A 17,968-nucleotide genomic window follows, 5' to 3' on the forward strand; every position below is an offset into this window, starting at 1 on the left:
GTATCCCAGCCAGAAACCTCTCTGAGCCCTAGATCCCTGGAGCAGCTATGGCTCCCATTTGTGGGCCACATTCCTGGGCCGGCTACAAGCCTCCCTGCCTGGCTTTCTGAGCACCGGTTGCGTGCTGGGTGTTTCCTGCTGCCTGAGGCAGATCCCTTCCCCAAGGAGCTCCTATGCCTCTAATGCTATCTCCATGGAGGTAACGGGTAATGCAACCCTTACAAGTACACATCACCTTGCAGTTTACAAAGCCCATCATCTAAATCTCACTGCAACCCTGAGAGGTAGGCATTATCCTCCCCATTTTATGGGTGAGGAAACTGAACCTCAGAGAGGCAAGTGGCTGATCTGGAAATGCCCGTCTGTGCTCCAGGCAGCAGAAAGATCCCCGACTATCACAGCTTCATTGTGCACCTGCTCTAGGACACTGAGCAAGTCTTTTCCTTGATCAGCTCCTCAATTTCTTGTCTTGAAAGTCATGGGTTGGACTAGCTGGTTTCTAAAGAGCCTCCAGCTCCTCTCCAAGCCCATAACACATGTAATAAATGCCACCATGTAAGGGGAAGGAGAAATGATTTCAGGACGGGATTAGCCACAGAGGAACTGGTTTCTGAACTGGGTCTTTATGCATACTAGAATTTGGGTTGGCAGGAAAGTCATTCTGGAAGGGAAGGTGCAAGTGTAAATGTAGGATGGGGGTGACCCATAGTAAATTAAACTGACAAGGAATCTGAGGCTAAGAGAGCTGAGGTTCCTTGTCTCGGGTTATACATTCAATGGTGAAGTTTGCATTCAAGCCCAGGGCAGGCTGTGCTCCCGCTGTCTGGATACTAGAATTCTGGGTCAAAGTACTGATGCTCAGGGCTCTTCTGCAGAGATTCTAATGTAATTAATCTTGACCTAGACCTGTCTTGGCAGGAGTGTGCTTGGGGCCTGTGGTTCCTGAGCGATGGTGTCCTTGGGGACCACCCCATTGGTGTGACCACCTGCCTGAGCCAGTGCCCTGTGCTTCAGACTTGCTCCATGTCATCTGTGGGAAGGGGGCTGTTATATGCCCATCTGTAGCTGGAATCACATGATGCTAGTAAAGTGATCTCTGCCCCAGCCCTATGTCCTGGTGTATTAGTCTGTTCTCATGCCGCTATGAACTGAGACTGGGTAATTTATAAAGGAAAGAGGTTGGCTGGTCGTGGTGGCTCACACCTGTAATCCCAGCACTTTGGGATGCTGAGGTGGGTGGATCACCTGAGGTAAGGAGTTAGAGACCAGCCTGGCCAACATGATGAAATCCTGTCTCTACTTAAAATATAAAAATTAGCTTGGCATGGTGGTGGGCACCTGTAATCCCAGCTACTCAGGAGGCTGAGGCAGGAGACTCGCTTGAACCTGGGAGGCAGAGGTTGCAGTGAGCTAAGATCGCTCCGCTGAACCACTCCAGTCTGGGTGACAGAGCAATTCTCGTCTCAAAAATAAATAAATAAATAAATAAATAAATAAATAAATGAGGTTTAGTTGACTCATAGTTCTGCAGGGTTGGGGAGGCCTCAGGAAACTTATTACAATCATGGCAGAAGGGGAAGCAAACATGTCCTTCTTCACACGGCTTCAGGAAGGAGAAGTGCCGAGCAAAAGGGGGAAAAGCCCCTAACAAAGCCATTAGATCTCATGAGAACTCACTCACTATCATGAGACAGCATGGAGGTAACCACTCCCATGAGTCAATTACCTCCCACCAGGTACCTCCCATGACATGCGTGGATTATGGGAACTATAATTCAAGTTGAGATTTGGGTGGGGACACAGCCAAACCATATCATTCCACCCCTGGCTCCTCTCAAATCTCATGTCCTCACATTTCAAAACGCAATCGTGCCTTCCTAACAGTCCTCCAAAGTCTTAATTCATTCCAGTATTAACCCAAAAGTCCAAGTGCAAAGTCTCATCTGAGACAAGGCAAGTCCCTTCCGCCTATGAGCCTGTAAAATCAAAATCAAGTTAGTTATTTCCTAGATACAATGGGGGTACAGGCATCGGGTAAATACATGCATTCCAAATGGGAGAAATTGGCCAAAACAAAGGGGCTCCAGGCCCCATGCAAGTCGAAAATCCAACAGGGCAGTTATTAAATCTTAAAGTTCCAAAATGATCTTCTTTGACTCTGTGTCTCACATCCAGGGCACACCGATGCAAGAGGTGGCAGCTTTGTATCCCATTGCCTTGTGCAGCTCCACCCCTGTGGCTTTGCAGGGTACAGCCCTGCTCCTTGCTGCTTTCATAGGCTGGTGTTGTGTGTGGCTTTTCCAGGTGCACAGTGCAAGCCATTGGTGGATCTACCATTCTGGGGTCTGGAGGATGGTGGCCCTCTTCCTACAGCTGCACTAAGCAGTGCCCCAGTGGAGACTCTGTGTGGGGGCTCTGACCCCACATTTCCCTACTGCACTGTCCTAGCAGAGGTTCTCCATGAGGACCCCACCCCTGCAGCAGACTTCTGCCTCAACGTCCAGGCCTTTCCATACATCCTCTGAAATCTAGGTGGAGGTTCTCAAACCTCAGTTCTTAACTTCTGTGCACCAGCAGGCCCAACACCATGTGGAAGCTGCCAAGGCTTGGGGCTTGCACTCTCTGAAGCAATGGCCTGAGATGTACATTGGCCCCTTTTAGCCACAGCTGGAGTGGCTAGGACTCAGGGCACCAAGTCCCAAGGCTGCACACAGCAGGGGGGCCCTGAACCTGGCCCAGGAAACCATTTTTCCCTCCTAGGCCTTTGGACCTGTGATGGGAGGGACTGCCATGAAGTTCTCTGACATGTCCTGGAGACATTTTCCTCATTGTCTTGATGACTAACATTTGGCTCCTTGTTACTTTTGCAAATTTCTGTAGCCAGCTTGAATTTCTCCCCAGAAAATGGGGTTTTTCTATCACATCATTAGGCTGCAAATTTTCCAAACCTTTATGCCCTGCTTCCTCTTGAACACTTTGCTGTTTAGAAATTTCTTTCACCAGATACCTTAAATCATCTCTCTCAAGTTCAAAATTCCATAGATCTCTAGGGGAGGGGCAAAATGCCACCAGTCTCTTTGCTAAAGCATGGCAAGAGTCACCTTTGCTCCAGTTCCCATGAAGTTTTTCATCTCCATCTGAGACCACCTCAGCATGGATTTCACTGTCCATATGACTATCAGCATTTTGGCCAAAACCATCCAACAAGTCTCTAGGAAGTTTGAAACTTTCCTACATATTCCTGTCTTCTGGGCCCTCCAGATAGCAGGCTTCAGAGAGAATAGATTGTAAATATTTCCTATCAGATTTAAAGAAGCTTTTCTTCCTTCTGAGAACTGCAACAAGACAAGAATGCCCACTCTTACCACTTCTCTTCAACATAGTACTGGAAGTCCTAGCCAGAGCAATCAGACAAGAGAAAGAAATAAAGGGCATCCAAATCGGTAAAGAGGAAGTCAAACGGTTGCTGTTTGCTGATGTTATGATTGTATACCTATAAAACCCTAAAGACTCCTTCAAAAAGCTCCTAGAACTGATAAAAGAATTCAGCAAAGTTTCCAGATACAAAATTAATGTACACACATCAGTAGCTCTCCTATACACCAACAGCGACCAAGCTGAGAATCAAATCAAGAATTCAACCCCTTTTACAATAGCTGCAAAACAAAACAAAACAAAACAAAAACAAAAACAACTTAGGAATATACCTAACCAAGGAGGTGGAAGACCTCTACAAGGAAAACTACAAAACAATGCTGAAAGAAATCATAGACCACACATGCAAATGGAAATGCATCCCATGTTTGTGGATGGCTAGACTCAACATTGTGAAAATGACCATACTGCCAAAAACAATCTACAAATGCAATGCAATTCCCATCAAAATACCACTATAATTCTTCACAGAACTAGAAAAAACAATTCTAAAATTCATATGGAAACAAAAAAGAGCCCACATAGTCAAATCAAGACTAAGCAAAAAGAACAAATCTGGAGGCATCAGATTACGTGATTTCAAACTATACTATAAGGCCATAGTCACCAAAACAGCATGGTACTGGTATAAAAATAGACACATAGACCAGAAATAAACCCAAATACTTACAGCCAACCAATCTTTGACAAAGCAAACAAAAACATAAGGTGGGGAAAGGACACCCTATTCAACAGTGGTGCTGGGATAATTGGCAAAACACGTAGGAGAATGAAACTGGATCTCTCACCTTATACAAAAATCAACTCAAGATGGATCAAAGACTTAAATCTAAGACCTGAAACTAAAAAATTCTACAAGATAACATCAGACAGACCCTTCTAGACGTTGGCTTAGGCAAGGGTTTCATGACCAAGAACCTAAAAGCAAATAAACGATAAAAACAAAGATAAATAGCTGGGACTTAAAGAGCTTTTTGCATGGCAAAAGGAACAATGAGCAGAGTAAACAGTCAACCCACAGAGTGGGATAAAATCTTCCCAATCTATTCATCTGACAAAGAATAGTATCCAGAATCTACAATGAATGCAAACAAATTAGCAAGAAAAAAACAATCTCATCAAAAAGTGGGCTAAGGACGTGAATAGACAAATCTCAAAAGAAGATACACAAATGGCCAACAAACATACGAAAAAATGTTCATCATCACTAATGATCAGGGAAATGCAAATCAAAACCACAATGCAATAACACCTTACTCCTGCAAGAATGGCCATAATAAAAAAATCAAAAAATCAAAAAATAATAGATGTTGGCATGGATGTGGTGAACAGGGAACCCTTCTACACAGCTGGTGGGAATGTAAACTAGTACAACCACTATGGAAAACAGTGTGCAAAGTCCTTAAAGAACTAAGTCCTTAAAGATCTAGCAATCCCACTACTGGGTGTCTACCCAGAGGAAAAAAAGTCATTATATGAAAAAGATACTTCACATGCATGTTTATAGCAACACAGTTCTCAATTGCAAAAATGTGAAACCAACCCAAATGTCCCATCAATCAATGAGTGGATAAAGAAACTATGGTGTATATATATGATGGAAAGCTACTCAGCCATCAGCCATAAAAAAGAAATGAATTGACGGTATTTGCAGTATTTGCAGCAATATGGATAAGATTGGAGGCTATATTCTTTTTTTTTTTTTTTTTTTTTGAGACAGAGTCTCGCTCTGTCACCCAGGCTGGAGTGCAGTGGCGCGATCTCGGCTCACTGAAAGCTCTGCCGAATGGAGGCTATATTCTAAGTGAAGTAACTCAGAAATGGAAAACCAAACATTGTATGTTCTCACTCATAAGTAAGAGCTAAGCTATGAGGATGCAAACGCATAAGAATGATACAATGGACTTCGGGGACTCAGGAGGAAAGGGTTCTAAGGGGGTGAGGGACAAAAGACTACAAATTGGGTGCAGTGTATACTGCTTAGGTGATGGGTGCACCAAAATCTCACAAATCACCACTAAAGAACTTACTCGTGTAACCAAACACCACCTGTTCCCCAGTTACCTATGGAAATAAAACATTTAAAAAAACTATAGTCCAATATCACAACCAAGATACTGGCATTGATAGATCACTTCCATGTGAAGTGATCTATCAACAAGGGTCCCTCATGTCTTGCTTTCATAGGCACACTCATTTCCCTTTTGCTCCCACCCTCTCCTTAACCCATAACGACCACTCATCTATTCTCTATTTTTGTAATTTTGTTATTTCAAGAATATTATATAAATGGAATAATATAGTATGTAATCTTTGGGGCTTATCTTTTTACATTCAGCATGATTCTCTGGACATTCATTCAGGTTGTTGCATTTATCAATCGTTCATTCCTTTTTTACCGCTAAATAGTATTTCATAGTGTGGATGTACCAGAGTTTGTTTAACCATTTGCTCAATGAATGAATATATTAATACTTTGTTTCCAGTTTTTGCTGTTATGAATAAAGCTACTAGAAATGTCAAAAAAAAGAATATTTTCTATCTGTGATTTCAAAAGGGGGTAGGATATAATGAGGCATGCCCGACCACCACTTCCCATCATAGCCTGAAATAGCTTTTCAGGTTAGCTTTGGAATGTTCTTGACCAAGAGGAGGGGGGTCTGTTCAGGTGGTTTGGGGGATGGGGGGCTTAGAATTTTATTTTTGGTTTACATGCTCTAAAAAAACTAGTCTAGAAACGGACTGCACCAAAGTTAACCTTTGTTTTTCTTCTGTTTCTATAGTGTAAACCAAAAATAAAATTCGAAGTTGCCCCAGTCATCTGAACAGACTCTTTCCTCGGAGCCAAGGGCACTCCAAAGCTAACCTGAAAAAGTAGCTCAAGCCATGATGGGAAGTGGGTGTCAGACATGACTCATTATGCCCTCCTCCCTTTTGGAATTCAAGAAAAGCCAACCAGCATTTAACATCAACAGAGACCTTAAGGCTGAGAAGAAACATTTACAATCTAGTCTCTCTACAGCCTGCTACATGGAGGCTTCATCAGCATGATAAAACTTTGGTCTCCACAACCCCTTATTATAACCCAGACATTTTTTTCTATTGATTCCAGGCCTTCAGATAATAACTTTTTCAACCAACTGCCAATCAGAAAACCTTTAAACCTACCTAAGATCTGGAAGCCCTGATCCACCTCCCCACTCAAGTTGTCCCACCTTTCCAGTTAAAACCAATGTACATCTTACATGTATTGATTGATGCCTTATGTCTCCCTAAAACGTATAAAAGCAAACTGCACCATGACCACCTTGGGCACATGTCCTCAGGAGCTCCTGAGGCTGTGTCATGGATGCGTCCTTAACCTTGGCAAAATAAACTTTCTAAATTGATTAAGACTGTCTCAGATACTTTAAGGTTCACAACAGAAATGTCCCTTATTAGAAATCTGATTGCTGGCCAGGTGCAGTAGCTCACATCTGTAATCCCAGCACTTTGGGAGGCTGAGGCGGGAGGATCACTTGAGCCAAGGAGTTCAAGACCAGCCTGGGTCTTGAACATAGTGAGACCCATACAAAAAAAGGAAAATTAGCTGCATGTAGTGGCACATACCTGTAGTCCCAGCTACTCAGAAGGCTGCGGTGGGATGACTGCTTGAGCCCAGGAGGGTGAGGCTGCAGTGAGCTATGATTGTGCCTCTGCACTTCAGCCTGGGTGACAGAGTGAGACCCTGTCTCAAAATAAAAAGAAAAAAATCTGATTGCCTACATCACATGTAAAGGACTAGCCCATCTTTAAACCCACCTCCTGGAATGAGACCTGGATGTTTAACTGAACTGATCTATTCTCAGGACTAAGATGCTCATTACAGAAGATTTTAGACCATATAGGGTAACTTCCTCATGTTGCCATAGCATCTCTTAGCATGTTAATGCACTACAATTAGTGTAGAATGAGCAATGAGGACGATCAGACGTCACTTTCGTCACCATCTTTGTTTTGGTGGGTTTGGGCCAGCTTTTTTTTTTTGAGACAGAGTCTCGCTCTGTTGCCCAGGCTGGGGTGCAGTGGCACGATCTCGGCTCACTGCAACCTCTGCCTCTTGGGTTCAGGCAATTCTCCTGCCTCAGCCTCCTGAGTAGCTGGGATTACAGGCACACACCACCACATCTGGCCAATTTTTGTATTTTTAGTAGAGACAGGGTTTCGCCATGTTGGTCAGACTGGTCTCAAACTCCTGACGTCAGACAATCCATCCTCCTTGGCCTCCCAAAGTGCTGGGATTACAGGCGTGGTGAGCCACTGCGCCTGGCCCTTTTTATTTTTTTAAATTGAGATGGAATCTCACTCTGTTGCCCAGGCTGGAGTGCAGTGGCATGATCTTGGCTCACTGCAACCTCTGCCTCCCAGGTTCAAGCTATTCTGGTGCCTCAGCCTCCCATGTAGCTGGGATTACAGGCGTGTGCCACAACACCCAGCCAAGTTTTTGTATTTTTAGTAGAGTCAGGGTTTCATTATGTTGGCCAGGCTGGTCTCAAATTTCTGACCTCAAGTGATCCGCCCGCCTTGGCCTCCCAAAGTGCTAAGATTACAGGCATGAGCCACCGCGCCCGGCCTCAAGGGCCAGATTCTTTACTGCATCCTGTTTCATCAGCAAGGTCTTTGTAACCTGTACCTTGTTCTGACCTACTATCTCATTCTGTGACTAAGAATGCCTAGCCCCCTGGGAATGCAGCCTAGTAGGTCTCAGCATTATTTTACCCAGCCCCTATTCAAAAAGGAGTCACTCTGGTTTGAATGCCTCTGACAGTATGGGACGATACATTTCAATTTGCACCTATTTATCCAATTTGTCTTCCCCCCCGCCTTTCTCTACCTCAATCTAACAACCTCTAACCGAAATCTCTCCAAAGCTATCAGCTTGGCTTTTTTTTTTTTTTTTTTCTGTCACCCAGGCTGGAGTGCAGGGACATGATCTCGGCTCACTGCAGCTTTGACCTCCCAGGCTCAAGCAGTCCTCTTGTCTCAGCCTCCTGAGTAGCTGGGCATGTGTGTGCCACCATATCTGGTCAATTTTTTCTATTTTGAAAAAGATGAGGCCGGGCGCGGTGGCTCACGCCTGTAATCCCAGCACTTTGGGAGGCCGAGGCAGGTGGATCACGAGGTCAGGAGATTGAGACCATCCTGGCTAACGTGGTGAAACCCCATCTCTACTAAAAATACAAGAAATTAGCCAGGTGTAGTGGCGGGCACCTGTAGTCCCAGCTACTTGGGAGGCTCAGGCAGGAGAATGATGTGAACCCTGGAGGCAGAGCTTGCAGTGAGCCGAGATCACGCCACTGCACTCCAGCCTGGGCGAAAGAGCGAGACTCCTCTCAAGAAAAAAAAAAAAAAGATGGGGTTTTGCTGTGTTGCCCAGGCTGGTCTCGAACTCCTGGGCTCAAGTGAGCCTCCCACCTCAGCCTCCCAAAGTGCTGTGATTACAGGTGCAAGCCACTGCAGCCATCCTAGCTTGGCTTTTGATATGTGAAATTTGTTTGAAGTTTCAAAGTACGGAATTGAAGGAAATTAAAATATTTTACATCAAAATATATTTCTTTGACATATTTTGAAATGGCTGCCACTTGGTCATCTTGACAGAAGCGGCCTTGCAAAACTGCCTTAAGTGGGGAAATTTGCATCTGTAGAGAATCTCCATGAATGCTGCCATGCCCTTCCCCTCCCCCACCTTTCTATTCTTTCCCCAGATCCAAGAGCAATTGGGACTCTCACATCTTTACCATCTATTCTCTCCAAGGGAGGCTTCATCGCTTCATCCACCTAACAAGGATACCTTTGCTAGTCAAGCTTCTTTCCCCCTCTCATAATCTGTTTTACCAGAATCTAAGCTCCTATTCTTTCTGTAACCTCAAAATGGTATGTAAGATTCTGTAACTCATGGGGAAGCTGGGTCTTCATTCTGAAGGCTCCCGTGTATGCACATTAAATTTGTATGCCTTTTCTCCTATTAAGAAAAAGATAGCACATAGAAATAGGAAAAGATGCCCCAAGATAGAACATAACAAAGGAAAATCAGGGGCATCGGGAGTTGTGGTTACCCAGCGTGCCAGGATGGAAGCGCAGGAGGATAAGGGGGAAGCTGTGCGTTCAGCACCGCGGACAGCGACCTGCCTTCCCTGTTGCCTCAGCAGCCTTGGGAATGGATCTCAGAGGGCTGAGATTTGGAGATCTACTAGATTAACCTCACTGAAGAAGAGCCTCTTCTGGACAAAGCGCTATCCAGCCCCTTCTTATGCCCCTTCTTATGCAGCGGTGAGGTTTTCTCTATTCAAAGGCTCAGGCCTTGATGGACATTTTCGGCTCATGAGAAGTTACTGCTTTCTGCTCTTTAAGGATATCTTGTCAAAAAATAATTGGTTATAGACGTTTGGGTATATTTTTGAGCTTTCTATTCTGTTCCATTTATTTACATGTTTATTCTTATGTCAGTTACATATTGTTTTGATTTACAGTGTTAAGGTAAGCAGCTTTATAATAAGTCTTTAAATCAGGTAGTGTAAGCCCTCAAACTTTGCTATTCTTTTTAAAAATTATTTTGCCTATTCTAGGTTCTTTATTTTTATTATTTATTTATTTATTTAGAGACGGAATCTCGCTCTGTTGCCCAGGCTGGAGTGCAGTGGCACAATCTCGGCTCACTGCAAGTTCCGACTCCCAGGTTCATGCCATTCTCTTGTCTCAGCCTCCCCAGTAGCTGGGACTACAGGCACCCGCCACCGTGCCCGGCTAATTTTTTGTATTTTCAGTCAAGACAGGGTTTCACCATGCTAGCCAGGATGGTCTTGATCTCCTGACCTGGTGATCTGCCTGCCTCGGCCTCCCAAAGTGCTGTGATTACAGGCGTGAGCCACCATGCCCGGCCTATTTTTCTATATAAATTTGAGTCAGCTTGTCAATTTCAACAGCAGAGTCCAGTGGGATTTTGCCTGGAATTGCACCGACTCTATAGATAAATGTGAGGAGGCCAGGCACGGTGGCTCACGCCTGTAATCCCAGCACTTTGGGAGGCCGAGGCAGGCAGATCACGAGGTCAGGAGTTTGAGACTAGCCTGGCCAGCATGGTGAAACCCTGTCTCTACTAAAAATGATACAAAAAAATTAGCTGGGCATGGTGGTGCATGCCCATAATCCCAGCTAGTCAGGAGGCTGAGGCAGGAGAATCGCTTGAACCTGGGAGGCAGAGGTTGCAGTGAGCCGAGATCGCGCCACTGCAATCCAGCCTGGGTGACAGAGCGAGACTGTCTCAAACAAACAAAAAAAAGTGAGAATGGGCAGAATGGGCACCTTAACAATGCTGAATCCATGAACAGGGTATAGCTCTCCATTTCTTTAAGTTTTAAAACATTTCTCTCACTAATGTTTTGTAGGTTTTGCTATACAAATCTTGTGCATATTTTCTTACATATAAGTATTTAATAGTTTTTAATGCTATTAAAAATGGTATTTTTAAAATTTCAATTCCTGATTGTTTGTTGCTAGTATGTATAAATAGGATTGTTTTTATTTGTTGGCCTTGTATCCTATGACCTTGCTAAACTCACTTATTAGTTCTAGCAGCCATTTTGCAAATTCCTAGGGATTTTCTGTTAATAAAGGTTTTTCTTTAGGTTTCTATTCTGAAAAAAAGTTAAACCTATAGAAAAGTTTACTGCAATTGTGGTAGGCAGAATAACAGTCCTCCAAAGATGTCCACATTCCAGTCCTCGGAGCCTGTGAATATGTTATATGTCAAAGGTAAACTAAGGCTATAGATGAAATTAAGGTTGCTGATCAGCTGATGTTAAAATAGGGAGATTATCTTGGATTATTGGGTGGGTCCAATGTAATCACAAGGGTCCTTAAAAGTGGAGGATGGAGGCAGAAGAAAAGTCAACGTAAGAGTGATACAGCCGAGCGCGGTGGCTCACGCCTGTAATCCCAGCACTTTGGGAGGTCGAGGCAGGTGGATCAACTGAGGTTGGGAGTTCAAGACCAGCTTGACCCACACAGAGAAACCCCGTTTCTAATAAAAATACAAAATTGGTTGGGCATGGTGGCGCATGCCTATAATCCAGCTACTCAGGAGGCTGAGGCAGGAGAATCACTTGAACCCGGGAGGCAGAGGTTGCAGTGAGCCGAGATTGTGCCACTGCACTCCAGCCTGGGCAACAAGAGCGAAACTTTGTCTCAAATAAACAAATAAAAAAAAAAGAGTGATACGATGTGAGAAAGACTGTGTCTGCCATTTTGAAGACGGAAAGAGACCATGAGCTAGGAAATGTGGGTGGCTTCTAGAAGCTAAAGAAAGCAAGGAAATAGGTTCTCCCCTGGATCCTCCAGAAAGGAATGCAGCCCTGCTGACACCTTCCTTTTGGTCTAGTGGTACCAGCATCAGATTTCTGACTTACAGAACTGAGTTTGTGGTAATTCATTATAGCAAAATAGAAAATGACTATACAATGAACATATATCATCACCTACATTCACCAGTTGTGGCTTTTCCCACATTTTCTTTCTCGCTCTCAATGTATATACATATATGTGCTTGCATTAGGGTTCTAATTGTCGTTTTATTTTTGTAAAACCATTTGAAAGTAAATGGCAGACATCACGATTCTTCACCCCCAAATACTTCCACATGTACCTCTGAGGCAAATGGACATTTTTACATAACCACAGTGCAGTTTTCAAATTTAGGAAATTTAAAATAGAATATTATCTAATCTAGAGTCTATATTCGAATATTGCAAATTATCCCATTAATGTCCATTATGGCATTTTATTTTTCAGACGGAGTCTCGTGCTGTCACCCAGGCTGGAGTGCAGTGGCACGATCTTGGCTCACCACCTCCGCCTCCCAGGTTCAGGCAATTCTCCTGCCTCGGCCTCCCAAGTAGCTGGAATTACAGGTGCCTACCACTATGCCCAGCTAATTTTCATATTTTTAGTAGAGACGGGGTTTCACCATGTTGGCCAGGCTGGTCTCGAACTCCTGACCTCAGATGATCCACCCGCCTCGGCCTCCCAAAGTGCTGGGATTACAGGCATGAACCATCATGGCTGGCTCATTATGGCTTTAAAGAAATGATCCCATATCGAACCCAGAATCACACGTTGTATTTAGTTGATAATAACTCAGTCTCTTTTATCTGGAACAGTCCTTTCAGCATTTTTTTCTTTTGTCTTTTGTGACACTGACATCTTTGAAGAGTATGAGTCAGTTGTTTTATAAAATGTCCCTTAGTTTTGTATTCATTCCTCATTATTAGATTCAGGATCAGGATAGGAGTTTTTCGTAGGAATACCACGTAAGTGACTCTGTGTCCTTTTCAGTGTATCACAACTGGTGGCTCATGCTGTCAGTTTGCCATGGCATTGGTAACATTTATTTTGATCACCTGGTTAAGGTGGTGTCTTAGGGTTCTCTGGAGAAACAAGACAAATACAAATATATATATATATATATATATATATATATATATGCACTTACTATATATGACCCCTAGTTTCATATATGTTTATAGAAAGAGATATATTATAAGGTATTGGCTCACATGATTGTGGAGGCTGGGAGTGATTTACCCTTTGCAAGCTGGAGACCCAGGAAAGCCGGTGGTATAGTGTGAAGGCCTGAGAGCAGGAGATCTGCTGCTGTAGATGTGATCCAGTTCTGATGGCCGGAGAACCAGGAGCACTGGGGGCAAGAGAAGATCGATGTTCCTATTGAAGTAGTTAGGCAGGCAGCAAATTCAACTTTCCTTTACCTTTTTGTTCTATACAAGCCCTCAACAAATTAACACATTAAATGCTGCCCACTCATATGGGAAGAACAATTTGTTTTTTTTTGTTTGTTTTTTTTTTTAGATGGAGTCTGGAGTCTTGTTCTGTCACCCAGGCTGGAGTGCAGTGGTGCGATCTCGGCTCACTGCAACTTCCATCTCCCAGGTTCAAGCGATCCTCCTGCCTCAGCCTTCTGAGTAGCTGGGATTACAGGTGCACGTCACCACTCCCAGCTAATTTTGACCAGACCTCGCTTACAAAACCAACTCAAAGATAAATGCAACAATTTCAAGATGGTGACCCCAGACCATTAAATTCCAAAGTGTGGGGCTCTTCTGAGCACAGAACCCTGTGTGGCTCCCCTGGTTGCGTATCCGTGAAGCAGGGCCTGCATCTATGTCCATGTCTGTACTTTCATCTATGTCTATATCTTCATGTAACCGCCACTAAGAGCAAGCTATGCTGTTTCCAACACTATGGAGGGTAGGTACCCTTGAGTCTGCTCCCAGTCAACCCTCTTTCCAACGTCCCAGGTTAAGACTATTCTCACCTCTATCACTATAGATCAGTTTTGCTTGGTTTTGACTGTATATAAATAGAATCATATGACATACCATTTTTTGTGCTTGACTTATTTTGTTCATCATTTTGACTGTGACATTCTTCTCAGTTACATTCCTTTTTTAAAAAAATTACTGTGAGTATTCCATTGTATGAATATATCACAATTTATCTATTCTACTGTTGGGTATGTGGGTTGTTTCCCATTTTTGTCTAACATGCTCAAATCGTTTCTGATTTGACCTATGGTAATACTTTCATGCTATACCCTGTGTCCTTCTGACCTATTCCCAACATTTTTGAACTTGCAGGAGTTCAAGACTCAACAAGACGTTTTAGGCTCATCTTGTACTTTCCTTGCCCTGGAGTTGGCTTTTTCTCCAAGAAAACCCAGGTTCATTTGGTGAGGGAAGTATATAGCAAAGATCTGGGCAGTGGGTATGCCTACTATTATTGAGATATCATTGCCTAAAGGCTTTTCCAGCAAATATAAGAAATAGGAATTTAAACATATCATAAACTCATGTCAATACCTCCAATTCCAATCCAATACCATAGAGTTCTTCCCTGCCTTCTCGCATTCCCCACTTACATCTTCCTTCTCTCACAGTGAGAACCGTCACCTGAAACATCAGTGTATTCATTCATTCACTCAATCCCTCTAGCTTTTGGCTAGATGCCCTTTTGCCATTGGCCTAATTATTCTGAATAAAGGCTGGGTGCTCGGAATGTTCTCTTTCTTTTTTGGAAAGACATCCACAAGCTTCCCAAGTCAGGATTAATTGCTGTTTCCTCTCTCTGTCTGCTGTGTACACATGGCCTATGCCTCTCAGCCCATGTGTATGTCTTTGTTGTCAGAATGCACATGTCTCACTCTACAGTAAGGAGAGAGTAGGAATATGTCCCGTCCATCCACTCTGCTCCAGATTCTTGTTGGTGTAAACTCCTTCCATCCTCCTGGCTACACTACTTAGAGGTAGGAATCATTCTTTTCCTTTACACAGCTGATGATGATCGGCTGCAGAGCATGAGAGCAGGCTGTGTTGTTTTCATCTTTGTGCTTCCCCAGGCATGTTAGTAGGTGCTTCATATATGTCTGTTGAGTGCATGACTGGCAAGGGGTTGCACTGAGATCTCTAGAACTCGGTTGCTCTCAAATTATAGTTTGTACAAGAAGTGCCTTACTAAATGTATATTTTTGTAATTTTTCTCCATAGATCTGGGGTCCTGGAGTTTGCAACCCAACACTCCCCTCCCCTACTCATGGGATATTAAGAAGCACTTTTTTGGCCAGGCGAGGTGGCTCACACCTGTAATCCCAGCACTTTGGGAGGCCAAGGCGGGTGGATCACGAGGTCAGGAGATTGAGACCATCCTGGCTAACATGGTGAAACCCCGTCTCTACTAAAACAAAAAAAAATTACAAAAAATTAGCCAGGCATGGTGGCAGGTGCCTGTAGTTCCAGCTACTCGGGAGGCTGAGCCAGGGAATGGCGTGAACCCAGGAGGTGGAGCTTGCGGTGAGCTGAGATCGCGCCCCTGCACTCCAGCCTGGGCGACAGAGCGAGACTCCGTCTCAAAAAAAAAAAAAAAAAAAAAAAAAAAAAAGCACCTTTTTTTTTTTTTTTTTTTTTTTTAGAAGATCTCGTCCTGTTGCCCAGACTGGAGTGCAGTGGTGCAAGCTCATAGCTCACTGCTATTTTTTTTTTTTTTGTATGTTTGTAGAGATGCGGTTTCACCGTTTACACAGGTTGGTCTCGAACTCTTGACCTCAGGAGATCCGCCAGTGCTCGACCTCTCAAAGTGCTGGGATTACAGGCGTGATCCACCGCACCTGGCGAAGACGCATATTTTTAATAGCACCTAACATTTACCTGAAATTATCTTGGTTATTTACCAATGTAAGCTCCAACAGGGCCAGGCTTCTGCTTGCTTCTACCCTGACGCGTGTCGGGGGCCTGGCCCAGTGCCTGGCACAGATCGGGAGCGCGCTTAACACGTGTTGAATGGACGACTACCTTTCAGGGCCTTCCAGCCAGGGTATCTCATGCGTCTGTGTTGAGCGCTTGCTGAGTGACAGAAGCCATGAGCGGAATGAACGCACGCACGACTGAGGAGGATGCGAACCGCGGGCCAGGGTCTCTGTCAGCCCCGGGAGCGGATGGGTGACTGCGGCCGGAGGCGGAGCGGGGAGGACGCGGCTCCGCGGCGCCATGACGTCACGCCCGTGCAGCGCCGCGGCCGCGTGCCGGGGGGCGCCATGACGTCATACCCGCGGATCCTCCGCCGCGCGCCGGGCGGCGCCATGACGTCACGCCTGCGGAGCTGCCGCCGCGCGCCGGTGGGGCGCGAGCGTGTGCGGGGCGCGGGCGCGGGCGCGGGCGCGGACGCGGGCGCGTGCGGGCTGCGAGCCGGGAGGCGGCGGCGACGGCGGCGGCATGGCGGAGAGCGAGGCCGAGACCCCCAGCACCCCAGGGGAGTTCGAGAGCAAGTACTTCGAGTTCCATGGCGTGCGGCTGCCGCCCTTCTGCCGCGGGAAGATGGAGGAGATCGCCAACTTCCCGGTGCGGCCCAGCGACGTGTGGATCGTCACCTACCCCAAGTCCGGTGAGCCCCGCGCCGACCGCGCCCGCCACGCCATGCCCCGGCCCTGCAGCGCGGCCGCGTAGACGCCGCGCCCGCGCCCGGGGTTTCTGCCAGGCCGGGTGGTCGCCCTCGCCGCCGTCCCCGCGCTGCCCACCGCTCTCCCGATGTTCGGATCCCTGCGGGGCGGGGTGGGGTGGGGTGGGGGTAGGAAGGGGCTTGGTTCTCACCTGGGGAAACCAAGGTCAGAGACCTTCGGGAGCGGCCCGTTCCGTGGAGATGGAGCCTATTTGGCCGGCGCTGCAGGAGGATGGGCCCAGGGCCGCCACCCATCCCTGCTTCTCCCTTTACCTGGCTGGCTGTGTGACCTTGGACAGGTCACTCAACCTGTCTGTTCCTGAATCCTGCCCAACCTTTGATGAGTGCAAAGTCTTGGTGTTCACCTGGGAAGGGAGATAACATGGGCGGCAGGGCTTTCAACGTGGAAACGTAACGTCCCTCCTTTCCAGCGTGGGCTCCGGGTGGGGGATGGGACCAGCCCCCGCCTGGAGTGCCTTGCTTGTACATTCTCTTGTTTCAGGGCTGCCTCCATCACCGAGGCAGGACCTGGGGCATTCACATTTCCCAGCATTAACTGACGTCACATTCACAATAACAGCTATGAGCTAGTGGTGGTCATTCCCACTTTACAGTCTAGGCAGAGGCTCAGAGAGGGGAAGAGGCTGGTCCAAGGTCACTCAGCTGGTGAGTGGCTGACCTGGGAATTAAAGCTAGGCTGGTCTGTTTCCAGACCTGAGGTAGGAGATTGTATAGTACCCCATCTGAGGTTTGTAGGGAAAGGAGGTAGCAGCTTTCCTGTTCTCTAAACATGCCCTAGGGATTCCCTTGTTGCCACTGTATTTGAGGCAGACACAGCGTGGTTTAGAAGGTGTCTGGCTCTAAGGTCATGCCGGACCAGCAGTCGGGCAGTTTCAGGAAAAGCTGTAGGCTTGGCTGTTGTAGCTGTATGGAGTTCCAGACACCTGAGGGCAGGTCCCTGACATTCTTCTGAGGAAGATTGGAGTAGGGGCTCTCAGTGGAGAGTGTTGGTGGGAGAACAGAGCGTTCGATGGGCTGCTCTCCTGAGCACATGCCAGTTGCCGCATGGGGTGGGACCTAGAATGCTTTAGGAATGGCTAGCGTGTCGTTGGCTTCTGTGGCCACTCATTAAGTCCTGCGGGCCAAGTGCTCTACCACTGTTAATCTGCGAGGGATTCTTACACCTTTTTTTCAGAGGCTCAGAGAAGGCACAAATTGTTCGGAGTCACACCATTGCTGAGGGACAGAGGTCAGGTCTAGCTAGGTCTCCCGGTCCACAGCCAGCCTCTCCCCTGCCTTACGGGTGCCCCATTGCCCTTGGAAAACCATGAGGGCCCAAGAATGAGGGGGACCCAGCCTTCTTTCTAGTAGGCTTTAAAATGCTGGAAGTCTCAGCCACTTAGGGATTTTGAGGTTTGTGTCACTTCTCTGAGGCCCCTCCAAGTGGACTTCAGGTAGCCCAGTTCATATTTTCTTTTCCTTTCCTTCCATCTGC

The 17,968-nt window shown here is 46.0% G+C and overlaps 1 protein-coding gene, 1 long non-coding RNA gene and 1 pseudogene across 2 annotated transcripts in view; 1 reads left to right on the forward strand and 2 right to left on the reverse strand.

The window, feature by feature from the left end:
• The window catches only part of LOC134733491 (large ribosomal subunit protein eL33-like), a 346,767-nt pseudogene that overhangs the window by 86,832 nt on the left and 241,967 nt on the right, over positions 1 to 17,968 (reverse strand).
• On the reverse strand, positions 12,357 to 17,014 carry LOC134733442 (uncharacterized). Its single transcript, XR_010116890.1, has 3 exons — positions 16,626 to 17,014; positions 13,026 to 13,165; positions 12,357 to 12,896 (listed from the first exon to the last, which is right to left on the reverse strand). It is a non-coding gene; the product is annotated as an uncharacterized lncRNA (long non-coding RNA).
• Positions 16,123 to 17,968, forward strand: part of SULT4A1 (sulfotransferase family 4A member 1) — a 37,740-nt gene continuing 35,894 nt past the window's right edge. The window contains exon 1 of the mRNA XM_055252523.1: positions 16,123 to 16,419. Within this exon, the coding sequence (XP_055108498.1) occupies positions 16,251 to 16,419 (169 nt within the window). The 5' untranslated portion in view covers positions 16,123 to 16,250. The remainder of the gene's footprint in view (positions 16,420 to 17,968) is intronic.

Source organism: Symphalangus syndactylus, chromosome 18 (assembly GCF_028878055.3).
Source record: "Symphalangus syndactylus isolate Jambi chromosome 18, NHGRI_mSymSyn1-v2.1_pri, whole genome shotgun sequence".
NCBI classification, from domain to species: domain Eukaryota; kingdom Metazoa; phylum Chordata; class Mammalia; order Primates; family Hylobatidae; genus Symphalangus; species Symphalangus syndactylus.